The sequence below is a fragment of the Anneissia japonica genome, unplaced genomic scaffold (genome assembly GCF_011630105.1).
Source record: "Anneissia japonica isolate Jap-2015-1 unplaced genomic scaffold, ASM1163010v1 scaffold6406_len342834_cov151, whole genome shotgun sequence".
NCBI classification, from domain to species: Eukaryota; Metazoa; Echinodermata; class Crinoidea; order Comatulida; family Comatulidae; genus Anneissia; species Anneissia japonica.
The window spans coordinates 228,051-252,255 of record NW_022738763.1 but is presented as its reverse complement, the minus strand read 5'-3'; the positions used below and the strand labels follow the sequence as shown (position 1 = coordinate 252,255).

At 32.6% G+C, this 24,205-nt stretch overlaps 1 protein-coding gene across 1 annotated transcript; it reads right to left on the bottom strand.

The window, feature by feature from the left end:
• Window positions 1-649: 649 nt before the first annotated feature.
• Window positions 650-24,205, bottom strand: LOC117117808. The gene is made up of 11 exons (XM_033262275.1): window positions 24,169-24,205; window positions 23,003-23,542; window positions 20,013-20,531; window positions 18,918-19,121; window positions 18,117-18,282; window positions 10,578-10,681; window positions 6,682-6,749; window positions 3,625-3,652; window positions 2,207-2,274; window positions 1,688-1,715; window positions 650-699 (listed from the first exon to the last, which is right to left on the bottom strand). The coding sequence occupies exons 1-11, from the start codon at window positions 24,203-24,205 to the stop codon at window positions 650-652; spliced, it is 1,812 nt and encodes a 603-aa protein (XP_033118166.1).

The window sequence follows — 24,205 nt, the reverse complement described above, 5'->3', positions numbered from 1 at the left end:
TACATTCCAATGGCTATGTTGCTGGCCAGGACTCTCTTGTTAACTCCCAATGGACATTCTTAAAACTAATTAAAGTTAAGTTTATGGAGCTGTTGACAGCTCCCTCTGGAACATTGACAGCTTACTCTCAACTATCAAACAGCTCACTTTTTTCTCCCCTACCCTAAGCCTACCTATTAACATTTAGGAGATTTTCGGCAGCATTTAGAACCCGAGCCTTTAAATTTAGTATGCAAGTACGAACGTTGTTCGTGGTTCTTCTTGCTAGAATGTGTGAATTGCAGTGGCTAAAGATAAGGCTTCCGTATTAGCTGTAAATTCAAAATCATGTACGTACATTATCTCATCGGCATTCACTGTATCTCGTTCAGCCGTATCTTTAGATACAGCGAACGAACTACCACGGTATTTTGCGGATTTCCAAAAAAAAAAAAACCATGAAAATTTATATGAAGTTTACAACGAATGGTAATAATATAAATTATTCATACGGTCGGTGTCAGCCTCATAACAAGCGCGTGTTCGATAACTACGATCACCAGTGTAACTTACACCATCGGAACAAGGCTAGAATTTAGAGGAGATATACTCCAGTAGTGGAAGGACACATCCTCAATGAAATGAAATGTAGAACTTCTAATGAAGTGTATTACATACCATCCTTCTGAGGTTTTCTGTTTTTATCATCACTTGGTCCTTCTAAAAACAAAATAACAATCATCATATTAAACTGGTTCGGTGCTTTTGGACTTAACCAAGTAGTATTACGGTAGCAATGTGTGAGCTGTCATGCCAGCATGCAGTAAAAATTTAAGTTGATCAAACATTTAATTTTTTTTTCTTTTTGAAAAAATTTAATAATAATAATGACAACCAGTCTAATATTGATATAGGTGAAGTTATTTTATGTTTTGCTATTTTAGCGTTTTCTTAGTATTTACATTTTTATGTTTCAGAGCAGCAAAACTTGTGTATGACAGCAATGACAGTTGTTTATTCTGCTTCGTCTTGATTTTTCAAGTTGTTTATATACCTTTTGATTTGTTATAATTTGTGGCTGTTTTGCCAAATATATAAAAATACACAAACAAGTTTGCATGTCTGCAAACAGAGTAAACAAATAAAAATGCACTTTGAAACCAGTCTAAAAATAATACAAATGTTAAATATGGAGATTAAGAAATGAAAGATGAACTTATATCAGATTTAGATTCTTTATTATTAAAACAAACCCTTGTCGCACACCGGTAATGAATTTAGCTTTACTTGATTCGGAATTACATATCTTAAGTAATTGTGATCTATTTGTCAAAAAGTAAAACAGCCAGTTTACAATAGCAGTGTTAAAATTGAGATTGATTAATTTTTTATACAACTTGAGTGGTGAAACTGGAGTGAAAGCAGACCTAAAATCCAAGAATAGCATATCTGTTTGGTTTATCTAAATTTATAACGTTATGATACAATAACAAGACTGCATCCTCAGTAGACTTTTTCTGTAATACAAGAAACATATAGTTGTTATATTAATAACTTGTTGATTTTCTTTTAAAAAATCCCATAGGAATATTTGTGACTGGAAGGACTTACACGATAAAGAAAAAATAATAGAAATTTCCTAAAATTACAGGTTTAAGTTAATTTTAATAGAAACATACAGTAAGTTTTTTTGCTAATAAAATCATACCTGCGTATTCCGGACTTGACACGACTTCCTACACACAAAAAAAAAGAAGAAATATTAAAAAACTGGTTATTTCTGTCATATATATTCTGATTTTTAATAACATAAGATTGTAATTAGCATCTTGTGTTATGCAACTGTTGGGCTATTTAGCAGTTTCAAAATATTGTTTCATGTTTCATTTGATAAAAACATGACTGTGGAAAACAGTTTTGGGACTTCAATCACAGAATCGGTGCACAAGGCAATGCCCTCACTCCTACTTACTATTTAAAATTTGTGTCAACAATTTTTTCTCTTTACTACAATTTAATAATTCATTAATAAAAAAAAGTGAATACTCTAGCCCACATACATTTAACATGTAATTCTTTTTCAATGCCTGCTTGCAGTTAACTCTTCAACTTTTTGTCCTAGATCATTTTCCCATGTTAAATTCTAAATGGTAAGTTTGCAACTTTCTTTTTGTGTATATAAATCCATTTCTGATTTGAATAACTTGTTGGTTTGTTTGCAACTTACTATTTTTTGTAAACCCTCTGCTGCATTTGATGCAAGAGCATTTTCATGCTTGTCTTTAAACTCATCTTCTGTTAAAGGAGAGTAGTTTTTATATTATTAAGATGAAAGTAACAATAAAATTAATGTAAAAATTTACACAAATCAACTGTAATGTATTTATGGAATAGACAACAATTAAATACTGCACAAACTGTTACAGCACCTCCCTGAAATACTGCTGTTCTACTGGGTCGAAAATATGAAGTTGACAAATGAAATTAACTACTTTCAATTCAATTTTAAATGCTTTCAACATTATTACCCTTGATCAATATAATAATATTGGCAAACATGTAAAATATCCAACTATTTCCACTCCCTGAGAAGTATTTATAGAATGCTGTTGCACATAGACAATTACATTCAATATCCTACCATGGTGGAGAAAGGCAACAGAAGAAAAATAGCATACTGCAAAAAAATTGAAAATCTGGGGTTCAAACCACTGACCTCAAGGTTGCAAGCATGAACTAAATATTTCAGTGTTTTCTTATGATTTACATTTTTATGTTTGAGAGTAGAAAAACCTGTGTATGACAGCAAATGATTTATTCTGATTTCACTTGTCTTGATTTTTTATGTTGTTAATATTGTTAAATTTTTGATTTTTTATTATTTGTGTGTTAAGATTATAAAATGAAAGAGTAAAATTCAATATTGTCCACTAGAATTAACAGATTTTATTGTAGGTAATCAATTTATGTACAGGATTCCATTATATCATAGAAAAACAGAAATTTTGATTAGATCATTCTGAAATTTAATATTTTGACTGAATATTTTTTTTATGTTTTTTAAATGCAATTAAAAATTTGTCAAGACAATAAATAGTGAACAAAGGCCTGTTTATACTTGCAACGATAACAATAAAACACTAAAAAGCAATTGTCCATATAGAAAATTTTAAAAATAAGAAGATTTTACACTATGACGATTCAATGACGATTTATCGTGTATTCGATAATAAAATATTTTGACAAATCAATTCAAATGACGTAACAATCATGGAGAAACGATAAAATCGTAGTAGTAACAACAATCTTATCGTTTTTCAATGATTATGATGTCATTTGAATCGATTTGTCAAAATATTTTGTTATGGTATACACGATAAATTGTTATGTTACTGTACTAGGGTAAAATTCTCTTATTTTCTATATGAACAATTGCTTTTTAACTTTCTATCGTTATCATTGCAAACATATATTATAGTTGATCAAATTGTTGATTTTCTTTTTAAAAAATTACATAGGAATAAGTTACATGTTTTGTGACTGATAGGACTTACATGATGAATGACAAATATTAGAAAATTGATCAAAAAATGGTTTAAAATCAATTGTAATATAAACATAGTTTTTGTTAATACAAAATCATACCTGTGTATTCTGGACTTGATAACACTTCCTACAAAAAAAAAATAATGAAGAATTGATTATTCCGTCATATATATTCTGATATTTAATAGCTTAGGGTATGTTCACACATACGGCGTAAGCCTGGAGTAGCTTACGTAGGCATAAGCTAATCAACAGATTAAAATTCCAAAGTGTTCACACAAACAGCATTTGCTATATTAACGCTGGTGTTAAACTAGTAGTAATATAGGCCTATGGGGGAATAGTTTTCAGTTTTAAATAATGTACGGGTTCTTAACTGTAGTAAAATATTCACAGGGCATCATTAAAACTTTTAAATCTGTGAATTGTTCGAAGTGAACTTATATGATTATTGTATTTTAAATGAACAATTTTACTTCTGATTTTTCAGCTAGCATAACAATTGTTAGTGTTGCTGGTTTTTAATAGACAGTCTAAATAGGTTAAAATATCTTACAAAACACATTCAACAAATCATATACATTATAACTAAGTAAAATGCAATAGAAAAAGAAAAGCCCTTTACCATTTCATTTATAGAGAGCACAGGAAAGAGATCAAAGGGACTAACCTATTGGAATAGTGATTGGTCAATCTCTTGAAATGAGGTCAAATCATTCAAGCGTCACTGGCGTTAGCTCCGTGGCATTAGCTAATCTGGGGTCTGCAGGTAGCGTTAATAATGCCACGGAGGTGGCGTTTTAAGTGGCATAGTTTGCACACAAAGGCGTACACTACACCAGGCTTACACCAACCTTGCGCCGTGTGTGTAAACATACCCTTAATAAGATTAACATGGGCGGATGTAGCATTTGGCGGTAGGGGGTTCGTGCATGGGCGCAGCTCTGTTTTGAAAGGTGGGGGACGTTTCGTGGAAATAGTGAATGACACTTTTTATAGTAAAATTCATCATCATCAAATCACCGTTGATTAGTCAAATTAGTGCCAAAGAATTCTCATGATATGTTATCAGCGATTTTCAGCAACCACAGAGACCTAATTAACACGTGTGATCAAAATAAAACTTAAAAATTGCCTTTGATGTGTTTTGTAGGACCGACATACTTCAAAGATGTGAGTTTACAACCACCTCAGCCCCACCATGCAGGGGCGGATTTAGGGCCCCCACCCCCTTTTGAGAGGTGAAAAAAAGAAGAAAAAAAGAAAGAAAAGGAAAAAACGATAGCCTAGAACGCCTCAAATGTTATTTTCAGGGGTCTAAAACACAGAAATTTTGCGGGGGCATGCCCATGACCTCCTATTTCAGTGTTTCGATCGGCCCAAATTTCACCCCTTCCCCCTTTCAGCCCCGCCATTTGGACATCTGTGGATCTGCCCCTGCCATGGTTGAGGCTGAGGTGAGAAAAGTTGAGTAAATAGATCTAGATGGCCGGAAATGACATTTTTAAATAGTAAAATTCGTCATCATCACATCACCATTGTTTGGTTAAAATGAAGAACCAACATATTATCATGTTTTTTTATCAGCTATTTTCAGCAACCACAGAGATTTAATTTAATGTTTTATGTATGGTACTATAGAAAAAAAAACTTTAAAACATTGTCTTTGATGTATCTACTTCAAACCTGTGAGTCCACATTCACCTTAACATCCACCTCAGCCCCACCATAGTTGGGGCTGAGGTTACATCATTTGGGGAAATAGTACCCCTAGATTGCCGGACATGACAATCTTATACAGTAAAATTCATCATAATCGATCTAATTACTAATCGTTGTGATGTACCACAAAAAATTAAACTAAATTGTCTTTCATGTATTTACTTAACCCATAGAGAAAGAAAATGTGCCAAAAACCAATCTTATCTTTGCACGCTTTCTCTTATACTTCTCGAATTACAATAAAGGCATGCGCACTCGAGTCGTGTATTATAGGTAATTTATATGTTTGTGGGCAAAGATACTGTATGTTGTTATAAAATAAGATGTACTCTACTCTGGCTGTGCAGCGTTTTTTCGTTAAAACCTGATCATTTATGCAGTTTATTTCAACAATTTTCAGTCATCTTCTTGAAATTGCATTGTGGACGAAGGGTGAGAAGGACCAACCCCCTCCCTTAAAAATATATAGAGGAGGACGTGTCTCCTTCCCCCGTGATCTCCGCTCATGGGTGCATGAGAGTCCACACCATGGACCTCTGGGTGCCCGGAAATTGCACTCTAATGCCTTAAAAATCTTACCAATAATTCATGTCAACAATATAATAAAACAATCAATTCTTAATACAATTTAGAGGGGTGCAATTGCACCATCTGCACCCCCTTTTCCAGCAGTGGCATATCCAAAGGGGGGGGGGGAATACGCCGACCCACAAAAAGCTTGCCCCCCCCCCCATTCAAAAACTTTGAAGCAAAAAAAATTAGGCTAGGCTTATGCTTATGCTGTCACGGTTAACGTATATTCAGAAATCTAAGAAGCAATATTTTTCAGTGGGGCGTGGCCACCGAAAATAAATTCCACGCCCCCTCATATTTTGGTCGCGCCCCCCCCCACCATTTTAATACTGCTAGATACGCCACTGTTTTCCACCCCCTCCCCCACCAGTATCCACCCCAGATTGTAATAGCATCTTTTTAGAGCATAGTTTCAGGATATTTTTTTAAAGTTTTATATGATGAACACGGCTGAGTAAATCCATTTTGGGGTTTCAATCATGAAATTGGTGCACGCAACATTCCAATGCCCATAATCCTACTTGTCAATTAAAATTTGTACGTTAATGTGTAATTCTTTTTCCATACCAAATTCCAGTTAAGTCTTAATTCCTTTACCCATGTTAAAATCTAGGTGGTAAGTTTGCAAATTTTTTTTTGTCTATATTAATCCATTTCTGATTTGAATTATCTTGCTTGCAACTTACTATTTTTTGTAGATCCTAGATCTGTTAATGTGTAATTCTTTTTCCATACCAAATTGCAGTTAAGTCTTAATTCCTTTACCCATGTTAAAATCTAGGTGGTAAGTTTGCAATTTTTGTTTGTCTATATTAATCCATTTCTGATTTGAATTATCTTGCTAGTTTGTTTGCAACTTACTATTTTTTGTAGATCCTCTGCTGCTTTTGATGCAAGCGCATTTTCATGCTGGTCTTTGATTTCATCTTCTGTTAAAAGGAGATTAGTTTTTATATTAGAATGAAAGTAACAATAAAATTAAGGCAAAAATTACATAAATCATCAATTGTGATGTATTCACAATTAGACAATTAAATACTGTACAAACTGTTACAGCACCTCCCTGAAAATACTACTGGGTGACTGGGTTGCAGAATTCAAATGTAAAGTTGACAAATTAATAACTTTAAAATGCTTGCAACATTATTACAATACATAATATTGGCAAACAGGTAAATAAACTATTTCCAATCTCTGAGTATTCCTAGAGTGCACTGTGATTTCTAAGTTATAAATTAAGTAGCGCTCCCTCAATTCCATTCCGTCACGCTGTTGAGCACAAACGAGCAACCACACGGAAGTAAACCACGTTGAGCGTTTACAGAAAAAAATCTGTAAAAATATGTCACGGAATACAGCCAATAGAAATTAGTTTTTACAGGTTTCAATGAAAAAATCATGAATTATTATTATTAGATGACGTAACCAGGCACCTGTTTATCACGCAAAATTGACTGGAGCTTGAAATGATGTGGGAGAAAGGGTAATCCAAATTTTTTCCCCCAAAACTCCAATTTTTGGGCATTTTTAGGTTAAAAAGGTAGACAGAACATTTTTATTATCTGATTTTGCTGTTAAATGTAATTCCCCATATAATATGTTGATACTAGTGTGATCCTTAATCATCATAAAAACCATCACAGTTGTAATTATCAAAGCTTCCCTGCTGAATCTTTTCTTTTAATGACAACAATGTTGGGGCCTAAATTCAGTATTTTCAACAGGGCATGGTTTCGCTAGCCTATGTATACAGCATAGAACATGAGATTAATTGGTACCTGGAATTGGTAATTAATTACATACGATCTTGCTGTATTTATTTTTTAATAACAAGATTATTATTATTATTATTATTATTATTAATATTATTAATAGTATTATTATTATTAATAGTATTATTATTTAATTATTATCATATATTATTATTATATATACAGGCCTATATTATATTTTATTATATATATTATTATATAATAAATATATTATTATTATTAATAATAGAATTATTATTATTATTAATATTATTATTATTTAATTATTATCACATATCATTAATTATATATACAGGCCTATATTATACATTATTACTATTACTAATATTATTATTATTATTATTATTATTATTATTATTAAGATTGTTATTTGGAGTATTTGGAGAATTAATCAGTTCCAAGGATATATAGGTCTAGATAGGCATGGCAACCTTTGTTCAATCAAACCAATCATATTAACTATAACTTTTTTTGTTTGTTAATATAAATGGTTGTTTATCATCCTTTATACCACTCCGTTTTGGGATTCCACAAGGCTCTGTACTTGGACCGCAACTTTTCACTATCTATTCTACACCTATTGTCAATACTGTATTGCCCATAATCACGGAATGAAAGTTCATGTATGCTGATGACAAACAACTTTACTCATCCTTTGATCTGTACTGTAATGAATATTAAGCTAATGCCCGCAAACAAATGGAACTATGTATTGCTGATATCAAAGTCTGGATGACCTATTAATAAACTAAAGCTCAATGACAATAAAACAGAGTTTATTGTCATATCTTCAAAATATCATCAGTCCACATCCACAACCACCTGCTTACAATCTGTTTCAACACTGATTCCTGCTTCTCCTAGTGCTCGTAACCTTGGAATTGTATTCAACAATATGTTGTCTATAGACGTTCACGTCAAAACCATCTGCAAATCAACATATTTCCATATCAGTAATATTAACAAAATCTGGAAAGTTCTGAATGACAAGACTGCAGCTACACTTGTGCATGCTTTAGTTACCTCACGACTTGACAATAAGAACTCACTATTACATGGTATTAATGAACAACAACTGACTAAGCTCCGAGTTCAGAATTCAGCTGCTCGCATGTTAACACGGACCAGAAAATTTGATCACATTTCACCAATATTGAAACAGCTTCACTGGTTACCAATTCGCCAACAAATTCAATTCAAATTGCTGCTGCTCACCTGGAAATCATTCAACGAAATGTCACCTACATATATACGCGAACTATTATCTATGCATGTCCCCAAACGCACTTTAAGATCAGCAGACAAACTATTAACTGTACCTAGGACTGCATTTTCATACCAGGGGCGGATCCAGATATGTCCAAAAGGAGGAGGCAGAAAGGGGGGGGGGGGGGCGAAAGGGGTGACGAAATTTGGGCAGATTGAGACAACAATGTCCTAGGTGGTCCAGGGGCATGCCCCCGCGAAATTGCTGTGTTTTAGACGCCTGAAAATAACATTTGAGGCGTTCTGGGCTATCGTTTTTTCTTTTTCTTTCTTTTTTTTTACCTCTCAAAAGAGGGGGGGGCCCAGGGCCGGGACGCCCCTCCCCCCTAAATCCGCCCCTGCATACGGTGATCTCGCATTCTATGCAGCAGCACTTAGGCTCCGGAATGCATTACCAATTGAACTCCGCAGATGCAGTTTGCTTGATGTTTTTAAAAAGACTCTTAAAACACATTTATTTCAAGTTGCTTTTATCATTAATTGTTTTTATCATTGTACTTTTATAATGTTGTTTTATTTTTATTTTCCATGTTTAGTATGTATGTGTGCGCCTCGGAATATGTTTACCTAGATGGCGATAGATGGCGCATTATAAATGCATTATTATTATGAAAGAGGATGGACTGAGTTAAGACACTATTGGAGGTTAATGCAAGGGTTCATCACAGCAGTTATATATTGCTTATGATACTGCCATGTAGTGGACTAAGCAATGTATTGGAGTTAGTAATCAATCATAGGCCTACTGTATAATGATTGATAATGAAAATAGTGTGGATAGTCATTATGAATGATGATAACAACATATATGGTAGAGATAATATGTTGTAATGCTGATAATTATAATGTTAATAATGTTCTAAAAGTTGAAAATGGATTGAAAAAAGTCTGAGATGCAGTAGGATATTTCTACGCAGTACACGCTTGGAGAACTTGCCAAACATAGGCCTATATTTAATCTATTTTTAAAGGAAAACCAGCCAGGAAGCCTTGATAAAACCAACTTGGAAATAACAAAGCACAATTGAGTATTCTTTTTTTGTTTCGTACATATCCGTAATATTAGCCTTATTAACACAAATATCAACAACGTGTGGTGCTTTTGCCTTGTTTATGTGGACTTTCGAATTGGTGACGCTATTCAATATATATTACGTTTTTTCGCCAAGGAAAAATCAATTAAAAGTCATTTTTATAATTTTTTGTTGGTAATCACAGTACATCATTTTATTTATATACATATTCTAATGATTTTAAATAACATTCGGATTGCCAGCCTAATGTACATTTTGAGTAAACACTGCCGAGATACTACGTGCTTATATCAGCCGGCAGCCCTAGAATTCGGTCTGCTACTAAGATCGCATCGTCTGCTAACAAATAAGTTTAACTGAAAATTAAGGGCGCGCTCATTCTTAACAACGTAATGCATTAGAAGAAACCACAGTGAGTGCTTTTCCACACAGACATATTATATTCAACATTCTACCATGGAGGAGAAAGACAACTGAAGAAAAATAGCTTATCGCAAGGAAATTGAGATTCTGGCATTCGAACCACAACCGTTTTCACATACCTTTTTGTATTCAGAAAATAGAATAAGAAGAATATTTCTGATCAAACATGTTGGGCTGGGTGTTCATATATACTTCCAAGAATACTAGCCTATGGACACCATTGTTCAAAATCTTGTTGGGTTAAAAAAATGATGAACCTTACTGTGATCAATTTCCTTTTCTGTCCACTTGGTATTATCAGTTTCATCCAACACAATGCTTCTTGTCATGGCTATGACTTCAGTAATGTTGTGTTCTTTATTAAACCTTCAAATAAAAAAATAGTTATGCATCATTGCATCCTGACATTGTGGGCAAATATGCACCTTAAACCTTTCTAAGATGCCAGAATTCTGTCTTTAATTTTTAACAGAACTTGCCATTTACAGAATTAAATTTTGATGCTCTGTATACCAAGTGTCGTTAATAATAATAATAATAATAATAAATGATTTATATAGTGCCTTCCCAAAATAATCAAGGTTTTTTTTTTATCTTTCATGTGGGAGGCTCCCACATTTATTTTCCACTTGTTTACTTAGACCAAACATTTTTTACTTACAAAAAACATCAGAATAAAAATAAATTAGCATTATCATGTTACTCAACTGATGAAAGGGAAAAAAAAAACATGTTGAGTTCCTTTCACAATGAATTTGTTAAAACAAAAACAATTTGGCATTTTGATAACATCATTAATTAATTTAATTTTTTTTCTAGCATTTGCATTATTGACAGTAAGACAGTACTTTTTATTATTATTTTTTTGTTTTTAATTATTCTTAATATCATTACCATATTGCCAAAAAAGTTTAATTCGCAGTACACATAGAAAAACGCACATCTCGAATTACCAATATATACTGAACAAAAGATTCAGGACAAATAGCATGTTTGTATGAATATATTTACAATGTTATGTCACATATCACAAAATAAAAAATAGCAATATTTACCATTATCATCACCATTCTTATCACCATACACATTATCACAAAGTACTTTTCCAGTACTGTATATACTTAATTATTTTAATTGAAAAATAATGTTATGTGGATATTTTTACCAACATTTACCTGTCATGATGTTATTAATTATATTTACACTTGAAACATATTACAAAAAATGACAACAGCAGCAGTTACAATTATTAACATTTTTTGTTGTCATTTTTATTATCATCATGTCCGACTATTGTCATTAACGATTAAAGTATATTTAGATAACACTCCATCAATATAGTCAAAGTTTAAATTGTGTAAATATCATAGAATAATATTTTGTCACCACCATTGTGTACATTGAATCATGACATCATCACTGAGTAATGTGAACTGAATATCCACAAATTCTTAATTCAAAAAATTATAAGTTGATTAGATTTGAATAGTTCCATACGTGAATTTGCTGATACATAATTCTGATATTACAATTAAATGATTTAAAGTTTTTTTTCCATTATTTTTTGCCATTTTCAAAACCAAACAGTGCTATATCACTTGTAATATTAATTTTAATGCACAGCAGCTTATATATGACATGTTCAACTACTTTCCATAAGGAATTGACCTTTGTACAATAAAAGAATAGATGTTCAGTTCATCAATAGTATTGCATGTATCACAGTATTTATTATTTGATTTCCCAATTTTATATAAATATTTATTAGTTAGGTATATATTATGAATGATTTTCCATGAAAGTGTTATTAACCGTGCCTCTTTTGAGCAGTTTGGTACCCTTTACCATATATATTTCATGTTTAAATCAATATTATTAAAAAGTGATTTCCAGTCCGCTTTCTGACATTTTGGAGTGGGGTAGATTTTTGTATCCAAATGTTCTCTAAAAAGTATCGGTGAACACTTATCGACTGAAGTTTTGTTAAAATATATTTGGGAGTCAAGGTTAACATCCCAATTAAAGGTTTCCTTCTAAACCTTAGTGACGCTATTGTGAATGGAGTACAGCATAATTGCCGTATTCGGTTTTTTAACACATTCTATTACTTTTAAGGAGCCCGTAGTGTTCGGTCAAAGTTATAAAATATCTTGAAGTGTTATAATTCCTGCTTCAATAAATCCAGTATCGAAAAAAATGTTTCCATTATGAGTTATGTTTTTATTGTTCCAAATGATTTCATTAAAATTGGATTGATTATTTGTTCTTTGCTAACGCATTTGTTAGACTTAACCATGTTCGGGTTAAATTGGTGTAGAAAGTTGTCATTTGGTTAATCTTATTCTGACAGTATTTATTAATATCTGTTAATGAAGCGTTACATTTAAATAAGTTAAGGCCCATACACGTTTTGTTAAGATTGTAGAACGCATGTTTTTCCATAAGGCCGTCTCATTATTTTTAAGTTTCTTAATCTACGATAGATTAATAGAGTCTAAAAAGGAACGAAGATGAAACATTTTTAATCCAACCAATTCATAATCAGTAATTATTCTGCTGCTCTTAACACCCTCAGATCTATTCCAAATAAATTTGAAAAAGATTGTGTTTAACCATTTAATGAATTCATCAGGTAGGACAATTGCTGATGCAATAGGCGAGTTTAGACACTAACAATGACTTTAATATTATATTTCTGCCAATCATTGACAGGTTTCTGCCCTTCCAAGCTCTAATCGAAGACTCAATTTTTTGCATATATTCTTCCAGTTACATTTTTTTTGCTCAAGCGGTAAGCTTTGACTGAATTGTATGCCAAGTATTCTAATAAAATTGTCAGGTTTAACATTCCATTTGATGTTTCCGATTTTCAATAAATTATCATCAGCCAGTGAACCATATTGCTTCACTTTTTTTACTGTTTACTTTTAGGCCTGAAATTTTAGAGAAATTTTTTAAAGTGTTGATAGCAGCGTTAAAAGAATCAATTGAGTTTGTACAGATTGTAGTTTCATCGGCAAAACAAGAGATTTTTACCTAATTTCTGTCGTACACTTTTAAAGGAAGTTTGATACTTTTAATACGGTCCAACTGCCTATCTTACATGCAAGCTGTTCTACAACGAGTACAAAAAGAAAGGCAGAGATTGGACATCATTGTCGGACTCCTCTTTCAACATTAAAAAATTTAGACATGTGTCCATTATTAATTATACAATTATTACAGTTACTTAATATTGTAGAGCACCATTGAAGAAAAAATTTTCCAAAGTCTAGGCTATGTTCTCACACGGCTGCTAACGAGGATCCGGATCTTGCTAACCGTTAGCGGTATCTGGATACCGCTAACGGTTAGCGCTAACCAATCGGGCGTTCTCACGCAGGTGCTAATGGTTAGCGCTAAGGGTTAGCTCCCGATCCGTATACTAGGTCTCTCGTGAGAACCAGGCTCTAGTCTTTTAAGAACCTCAAATAAATGTCCTCTCTCAATTGAGTCGAATGTCTTTTTAAAGTCAACACATAGCCTTATTCCCGGTAACTCCTTTTCTTGGGTATATCGTAGAGTATCTTCAATTAATCTTATATTGTTGTGTATACTTCTTCCTTTAACAATCCATTTTAATAACCAATAATGAAAGTACTTGTTTAAGTCTTGCCACTAAACATTTGGTTAGAATTTTGTAATCTATGTTTAAAAGGCTGATGGGATGCAAATTATCAAGCGAATGGTGAGGTAACCCTTTGCCCTTATGTACTAGTGTTATAACGCCTTTATTTTGAAAATTAGTTAGTTCACTGAATTCATAAGATTTATTAAATGCATTCACTAAAAGTTGACCTACTTTTTCCCAAAACCGTTTGTAGAATTCAGGTGAAAGGCCATCATATCCAGGACTTTTATTATTTTTGATAGTTTTTAGCACTTTTAAACATTCTTCATAACTAATTAAGCCCTTGCATATATTTTTATCTTTTTTCAGTTAATTTTGGTAAAATAATTTCATCAAGAAATGCCTATATTTTTGGTACAGTTACCATTTTGAGATTTATATAAATTGGAAACAAAAGTTGACCTGCACGTCTAAAATTTCCGAGTTGTCTGTAATTTCTCTATTCAATGCATCCTATAAACATGTGATAGTTTTCTTTGTGCTTTTTATTTTTTCAAAGTTAAGTAAGTATTTTGATGTTTTTCCACCTTCTTCGATCCATCTCTCACGTTATTGGATTTGAATACCTCTAACAACATGCTCGTAAAGTGTTTCATACTCCAGTTTTACAGTGTTGTATTGACGTTTAAGGTAGGCATTATTTGGGGATTTTATTAGTTCTTTATATGCTGTTTGTACTTTCTTTTCTAGCTTGCTTAAATTTGATTTATTTAATGTTTTGTGAGTTTTTGTATAATCAATGCCAAATCTACATGTTTTATTTTTACAGAGTACCCATAATTCGGCAGCTGACAAAAGTTCCTTAAAGTTTATAATACAGCTATCAATTAATTCATTAACCCCGTTGCAGTATGTATCATCTTTAAGTAAATCATTATTTATTTTCCAATAACCTTTACCTCTATCATTTTCATGCAATATATAATATTTAGATTTCATGCCAGATGATCTGTTCTTGGCACGGTCAGAATTGTAACAGACTTTAAAATATTTTTCAATATCTGCCAGTACGAACCAATAATCTAAGGTACAATAAATTAAGGGGTTATTTTGTTTCCAAGTGAATCTTTTTTCGGCCTTATGTTTTAGTCTGCAGATATCAGTGTGTTCAAATTCTTCAAGTAGCATATTTAATTTTTTTACATAGGGGGAAATTTTATTACTTCCACCAATTTTATCTAACGAATTATTTTACACAGTATTCATGTCACCACTTATTATAATCTGACCATCTCTGGAATGTTTAAGTATAATTTTGGAAATATTTTCAAAGAACTCATTATGTTCGATATTATTGTTTGGCGCATAGATATTCCACAAATAATATGTTAGATCATTAATAATAATACGTACACAAATAACTCTACCCATGTTGTCATCGTATATCTTTTTCCATAATACATCTGTTGAATTTTTTTTTAAAGACCAATCATAATGCCACAGCTATGGTTTGAACCATAAGACCCAAAAAAGCATCCTTGACATTCTTTAATAATAATAATAATAATAATAATAACAATAATAATAATAATAATAATAATAATAATATTAATAATAATAATAATATGTCGTTCTTATATACCGCTTAATGCCTTAATAAAGCCTCTAAGCGCTTCACATTACTGCCCCGGTCATTGGATAAAACACCACTACCCCATTAATCCATGTCTTTGTCACTGCAGTAAGCTTCCTGAGGAATACAATATCAAAGCCCTCTAACATTAAGGGTGGTAAGGGAGATCATGGGACATTTTTTTTAGTTTTTAAATGTTCAACTCCTACACTTCTTTTCATTACTTTTACCATTATTTTTTACAGTATTTTTCCTTAGACTTCTCTTGTCAGTAGATGTCTGCTTCTGCTTGGGTCTATCATTACCATTGTCGCTATGCACAGACTGCTGCCTGCTTCCTTCCTTCTCATCATTGCCACTGCATGCAGTCGGATAACATATTGCAGTCATCTTCACTATCTATATGAATTGGTTCACTTAATAGTGTTATTGTTGCTATGTTGTGTACTCGTGCACACCTATCGATTTTTTTGCTCATAGTTTTGTCAGCTTTATTTAAGAACATTTCTGGTATCGTCTGTTGCGAAATCACAGTTTCAACAACCCTTGCCTTGCCTTTCTCTTCCAAGTGCAATATAGCTGTATTCAGCTTTGACTGACTTTCATTTTTGCGATGACCATATTGATCACATCTGAAACAGCGAGGGCCGTTGTCTTAATATTAGGACAGTTCATTTTTTGGTGACCAGTATGACTACAAATAAAGCTAGCATTTCATGGTGGGTTATTTTTGGACATTCTTCAATCGCATGCACCTCTGTTTTACAATATCTGCAATGGGTTTCAGGCTGCCCTTGATAAAATAATGTAACTCCTATCTCTATCAGTTCAGATGGACGAAAAGGATTCGCAATAAATGTGTAAATGATCAAATCTGGATTTTTATTTCTAGCACGATGTCGAACTATCTTGCTATCCATTTTAGCGAATGTATTCACCCAACTAGCAATCTCTTTGTCTTCGACATTTTGCGGAATGCCGCGAATGTTTAATCTGATGTTGTTCTTTCTAGCAGTTTTTTTCAGTTCACAAAAATCGGAAAAGTTTATAGCTCTTACCTCCGAGAACAACCCTGTCAGCAGCTAAAATACGTCCTTTAGTTGGTTTTGTAGCAGTATTGACTATCCAATATGGGTTTGGGTGAGAATTCAATAACTGCACTCCACTAATATCTTTCGGTGTTATCTTTTTTGGCGCCTTGTCCGTCTTTTTTAACAGCGAGATCAACAGCCTCTGCCACCTGGCATTCCTGAACACGCATATTTCTTTCTACATCGCCCATAATGTAACGTTTTGCAATGCCTCTATCTTGCTATCCATGGTTGAATATAACACAAATAATACTCTAATTGTTAAAAAAGGATTACATCAACTTAACCGTCTGGTTGTTATCAGGCTCTTCTAGTTGTCCTACCCTGCCTGGTTAGGGGTTTGGAGACTTTGAAAGGCCTATATCAGAGCGTACGGTAAAACATGTTCGTTCACGTCACTCTTCGCAGACCAAGACCAAAATAATCAAGGTGCTTCACAATGACAAACACCACCTAATATCTTAAAGCCTTACAAAAATAGAATCATTAATTGTTACAATAAAAGTAACAGAAATTAATACATAATACAATAGAAATAATTTCCAAAACGTTTAATTTATAATTAATACAGAATTATTTTAAAATTATTATAATTATTTTTAAATAAAATGCCAGACTATTATTAAATTATTCAGGTCAATAAAATTATAGAATATATAAAAATAACCAAAAGCAAATTAAAATTGACAAACCAGGATCATCAAAAAATGTATTTGTCAGCCGATGTACAGCAGAACTACCAGACTAGAATAATCAGTCAGTGGTCGGTCAGTGAAATGGTGAGATTCTATTTTTTATCTGTTTTGACGGTTATTCTGTTTGGTTAGTTTAGGTTATTTCCGGTCAAATTTATTTCCATACATTATTCACATATATTTTTCAAGCGCCTTGAGACGGTTTCGATCGTGGAAGGCGCTATATAAATATAAAACCATAAACCATAAGCCTGCCTTTAGAGACTTGGTTTTGAAAGCAACAGTTACACAAGTTTTAATCCCAGGACCCAATTATTTTAATGCCTCTTCAAAACATTTATACAGTATAAATAAATCATTTTTACTTACCTTCAAAGTAATCAACTTACTCTTTTCACACAATAACATATGTTCATAAAATTTAAGCAATTCAATCCAGTTAACAATTAGCAATTATATTATGGTGATTCCTCACATATTTTATTCAACATACTGTATGCTTGTTTGACACTGTCTACAAATAAAATATAGTGTGAAGCCAGATATACTCTAAATAATCAAAAATGGCCATTAGAATAAGGCATCCAGAGTCTCAATCAATTCTTTATTTTGTATTTTAAATGTCTGAAACTTACTTTATTCATTCATTGAATATGACATAATTGTTGTCAAAATATTGAATCCCGACACGAAGGCGTGCATTTCGATACTTAGAGTATGTACTATACTATCTTCACTTTAATAATATCCACTATTGTACACATCTACTTACTCCTTCCCTAATAAGGAATTGATCAGACAGGTCTTGCCCACATTTTCTTGGCCCATTACCATGAGTCTAACCAGATTGAAATCACTCTCTCCCTCTTCTAAGGCTGCTTGATAAACTTTCAATGCATCAGGCCCTCTAGCCAATATTTCTGCAGGAATTTCCTTTTCTAGGTAGAAAAATTACACCCAATATTTTGAGATCTGTCATTTTAAATTAGGGAATTTACAAGATTAGAATTTGATATGCACATTATCTCCATCACTCCGCAGTGCGGTGCGTAACCATGGCCTAGGCATAGACGTTTTTTTTAATGTTTGATATCTCTTTGTGCACCGACAATTTGTTAATAAAATATGCAACGTATTGTGAAGAGTCAGACTTTTTATAAATACTGTGAAATCATTACGCATTACTTGGTTAAGTAGCCTATTCTAAAAGTGCTTGTCCACGGACAAGTGGTCCCTAAAATTGTCCGACCGTAAAAAACACTTGTCCAGAGCGTCGGGCAAGTGGGTTCGCTCATGCCTGTTACATATTAATAGACTATATAATTTATTAAATAACCCTTTGAACCCCAAAATTTTCATATTTTAAGGGGCTTCACCCCCTGGACCAAAAAATTTTAAACGATGTCTGGCCATGCCCACACACATTACTCTCACCATGGATGTCGGGAGCCCTGTCCCTCTGTCCAGCAAATCCTGGTACCACCTGTCACTAATTCAGGTTTAGAAGAGGAGCACAGGAGCCAACTCAACTAGTTTTCAATACTTTCAACTTCAGAATTAGAAAGTTTTATACCTTTCGATAATTCCAGTGCAACAATGATGGATTCAAATTCATAAACATCCATCTTGACCATCAACCTCCTTAGCATCTCAAGGCTGGCCTTGTCGAAGAATGTCCACTTAATAACATTGAGCTCTTCCTCTCCAAACCCTAAGAGTGCTCCAATTTTCTTCCAGTTCTTCTGTATTTTTCTAGATATTATTTCCAGATTCATACCTAAATTGTGCAGAGCCCCAGACATGGTTAAAAAATATTAAATTATTTAAAAAAAAACGAAATAATATTTTGAGGGCTCCATATATATACTGTCTCTTATACACATCTAGATGTGTATAAGAGACAGCATCTGAAACAGNNNTCAAAGGAATATTTATTTATCCAAAAGAAATTACATTGCTATTATACAAAGTAAAACATTAAATGATTTAAAAAGAACTATACAAACAAAAACAAAACAAAAATTATGTACATAACAAAATTGTTTAACTCATTGAACATTAAAAGTAACTTTACATACTGTAATAGCACATCATACAAAGTCTTATAAATGACATTTATAATCATTATATAATTTTTAATATTTAAAAGGCCCTGAATTTTAGCCAGCCTTTAAGGATAACCCAAAAAGTTCACACTCTATAAGAGAAGTTCATTTTTGAAAAAATTGAAAATGAAAAACGAAGTTCTAAATTTGCATTGCCTAATTTGTACTAAGTAAGTTAATATGTTACATGTGATCATTGTTTTTGATATTACTATTAAATATAAAATCTATATATTATATATTATGGAATGAAGAGAAAGGAATTCACAAATTAGTAACTATACCTAAATTTTGAGTTTACGCTGTTAAGTATGTCTCATGAAAATGACAAAAACATTGAAATAAAGGGGATAGAAAAGATGAAAAGAAGGAAAATGACAATAAAATAAAAAGAAAGAAAATGAAGTGAAAAGAAAGAAAAGAAAAAAAAGTTATGGTGGAATTGAAAAAAAAATGTTTAGATGAAAATGAAATGTAAAGAATGTAGACCTAAACAAAAAAAAACAAAAAAAAAGAAATGGCCCACGTGACAACTAGTTTTCTTTTTAAAAAATGACGATTACCATATTGTAGTGCATTCAATGCTGGATGGACTTCAAGGCTTTTCAATGAATCGCTGAATTCTTTCATATTCTTTTCGTTGATTATCTGTCGGTCTTCTAGATCAGTGATCATACTCCAGCGGTCGGAATACTCATTACAAGGTGTATTAAGGAATCCATCAATTTGTGTCACATTGTCTGGAGTCAGGTTCATTCCAAACTTCATTAGTTTTTGTCTGTGATGACTGAATTGTTTTGAAATGGTTCCTTCCTTAACATCCGGGAATGACGGTAGTAATACTTTAATACTCTTGTGTTTAGTTATGCTGATGGTATCATGCAGAATAGTAAGATTTTCTGAATTCAAATGACCATGTTTAACTAAATCATTCAGCAAGTCCACTGTCTTATCTATTTTTGATAGTCTCTCATTGGCCACATGATCTCTGAACAACACTTTCAACATAGTAAGACATTTGTGGTTGTCATACCACACTGCGACATCCATTTTAAGTGCATTGAATTGTGTATCTGTCATTCCTTTGGATTAAATAAAAATTCAACACATCAATATCTTTACCATATTGTATAATTTTGTAGATGTAGAATTGTGTATGGATAGCAAGCATTACTATTATTGCCACAAAGTGTACTCACTTTCATAAGAGAGTTTCCTTACAGCATAGGTGGGCAAAGTGTGGCCCGCTGGCTGCATGATGCCCGACAATGGTTTTTTCTTTTTTGCAGCCCGCGAAAACAAATTAAATACCCTGTGTGCGGCCCGCCAACCCTCTTTGGCTAGAAAACACCTTGCTTTTTACGGCCCAACACCGATCAAAGTACAAAGTAATATTAAAACTGAGAATAAGGTGGTATAAAAGCAGTCATGATGGTTTTGGAAGCACACCGAAGCCATCAAAATTTGGGTGTGGCCCTCAAAGTTTACTTTGGCCCTCTGACCAATTTTTATGCCCACCCTGCCCTACGGCAAAACAACCAACATAATGCAATGCGTTATAATAGGCCCTTTTTGTGTTGACAATCCAAATCGATTTTTCTAAAATGTAAATAGAGTAAAGTTTGTGCGCATGATGCACTTGGACCAACTGTGTTTAGTGTATCAACAGAAGCATGTGATAGTTAAGTAAAATACTTTTAGGCCTACGTCTAACTATTAACATAATTGAGTACTGTATTGGAATTAGGAGCTCAATCTACTACCTTCAACCATGGAGGTAATATATTTCCTCCATGGTTGAATTAGGACAGCATTATTAGCATTATACTGTTAATTCAATTCATAAATCATGTGCTTGCTAACAATTAATAACACATGAAGTACAAAGAATATAGAGTATGAATGAGTGTGTGAGTGTGAAGTGTGTAGACTCACTGAAAACAATGTAAGCATACGTTTACTATTTTTCCTAACAGATTTATACTGTTAATTCAATTCATAGTAATGTGTTTGCTAACAAATAATAATACATAAAACACAAAGAATATACAGTGTGAATGAGTGTGTGAGTGTGAATGTTCAGTGTGTAGACACACTGAAAACAACGTAAGCATACGTTTACTAGTTTTCCTAACAGATTTATACTGTTAATTCAATTCATAGTAATGTGTTTGCTAACAAATAATAATACATAAAACACAAAGAATATACAGTGTGATTGAGTGTGTGAGTGTGAATGTTCAGTGTGTAGACACACTGAAAACAATGTAAGCATACGTTTACTAGTTTTCCTAACAGATTTATACTGTTAATTCAATTCATAGTAATGTGTTTGCTAACAATTAATAATACATAAAACACAAAGAATATAGAGTGTGAATGAGTGTGTAAGTGTTCAGTGTGTAGACTCATTGAAAACAATGTAAGCATACGTTTACTAGTTTTCTAAAGAGATTTATAAGGTGAGTGAAGAAACAATAATGGTGGTGGCATGAAGAATCTCAAATTACTTTGAATTAAGACATGCTCAGGGGAAGAAACAGCAATAGCTGAAAAGTTAAAACAAATACATTATTATATGCTTTAGGTATATTATGTGTGCATTTTTCTTTAGTTAAATACCCGACGTATTCAATCAATCAATCAATCAATCACAAAACTTGTATAGCCCCAATTAACCATATTATATGTTCAATGGCGCTCAAACAGCAGGGCTTTTAGTTTGTAGATAGAAAAGAAAATGCTGTCACCATCATAAAAAATGAAAAACGAAGTTATAAATTTGCATTGCCTAATTTGTACTTTTAAGTAACTTAATATGTTAAATGTGATCATTGTTGTTGATATTACTATTAAATATAAAATCTATATATTATATATTATGGAATGAAGAGAAAGGAATTCACAAATGTTTGCTAACAATTAATAATACATAAAATACAAAGAATATAGAGTGTGAGTGAGTGTGTGAATGTTCAGTGTGTAGACTCACTGAAAACAATGTAAGCATACGTTTACTAGTTTTCCCAACAGATTTATAAGGTGAGTGAAGAAACAATAATGGTGGTGGCATGAAGAATCTCAAATTACCTTGAATTAAGACATGCTCAGGGGAAGAAACAGCAATAGCTGAAAAGTTAAAACAAATACATTATTATATGCCTGTCTCTTATACACATCTAGATGTGTATAAGAGACAGGTTTTTGATATTACTATTAAATATAAAATCTATATATTATATATTATGGAATGAAGAGAAAGGAATTCACAAATTAGTAACTGTACCTAAATTTTGAGTTTACCCTGTTAAGTGTGTCTCATGAAAATGACAAAAACAATGAAATAAAGGGAATAGAAAAGATGAAAAGAAGGAAAATGACAAGAAAATAAAAAGAAAGAAAATGAAATTAAAAGAAAGAAAAGAAAAAAGTTATGGTGGAATTGAAAAAAAAGTTAAGATGAAAATGAAATGTAAAGAATGTAGGCCTAAACAAAAAAAATGAAATGGGCCACATGACAACTTGTTTTCTTTAAAAAAAAAACTAGGATTACCATCTTCTAGTGCATTCAATGCTGGATGGATTTCAAGGATTCTTAATGAATCAGTGAATACTTTCATATTCTTTTCTCTGATTATCTGTCTGTCTTCTAGATCAGTGATCATACTCCAGCCATCGGTATACTCCTTATAGGGCGTGTTCAGCAATCCATCAATTTTTGTTACATTGTCTGGAGTCAGGTTCATTCCAAACTTCATTAGTTTTTGTCTGTGATGACTGAATTGTTTGGAAATGTTTCCTTCCTTAACATCCGCGAATGACGAAGAGGACGGTAGTAATACTTTAATCTTATGTTGAAGACCAAAATGTTCAGTTATGCTGATGGTATCATGCAGAATTGTAAGATTCTTGGAATTCAAATGACCATGTTTAACTAAATCATTCAGCAAGTCCGCTGTCTTATCTATTTTTGATAGTCTCTCATTGACCACATGATCTCTGAACAACACTTTCAACATAGTAAGACATTTGTGGTTGTCATACCACATTGCGACTTCCATTTTAAGTGCATTGAATTGCGAATCTGTCATTCCTTTGGACCAAATAAAAATTCAAAACATCAATATCTTTACTATATTATATAATTTTGTAGAATGTAGAATTGTGTATGTATAGCAAGCATTACAATTATTGCAACAAAGTGTACTCATTTTCTTAGGAGAGTTCCCCTACGGCAAAACAATCAACGTATGCAATGAATTATAATAGGCCTTTTTTTGTTGACAATCCCAATCGATTTTGTCCAAAATGTAAACAGAGTAAAGTTTGTGAGCATGATGCTCCTGTACCAACTGCATGGTGTATCAACAGATAGTGATAGTTAAGTAAAATACTTTTAGGCCTACGTCTAACTATCAACATACTGTACTGTATAAGAGCTTATCTACTACCATGGTTGAACCATGGAGGTAATATATTTCCTCCATGGTTGAACTAGGAGAGTATTATTAGCGTCATACTGTAAATTAATAATCATGTGTTTGCTAACAATTAATAATACATAAAATACAAAGAATATAGAGTGTGAGTGAGTGTGTGAATGCTCAGTGTGTAGACTCACTGAAAACAATGTAAGCATACGTTTACTAGTTTTCCTAACAGATTTATAAGGTGAGTGAAGAAGCAATAATCGTGGTGGCATGAAAAATCTCAAATTACCTTGAACATGCTCAGGGGAAGAAGCAGCATGACCCAT

What these genes read in the sequence shown, in the direction of transcription:
- LOC117117808 (XM_033262275.1), bottom strand. Translation starts at nt 24,205, where the DNA reads ATGGGTCATGCTGCTTCTTCCCCTGAGCATGTTCAAG. An exon ending in ATCAAGTCCAGAATACACAG is followed by an intron (nt 2,275 to 3,624) that starts GTATGATTTTGT and finishes CTCCTTTAACAG; the next exon opens with AAGATGAGTTTAAAGACAAG. An exon ending in CAGAGGGTTTACAAAAAATA is followed by an intron (nt 1,716 to 2,206) that starts GTAAGTTGCAAA and finishes TTTTGTGTGTAG; the next exon opens with GAAGTCGTGTCAAGTCCGGA.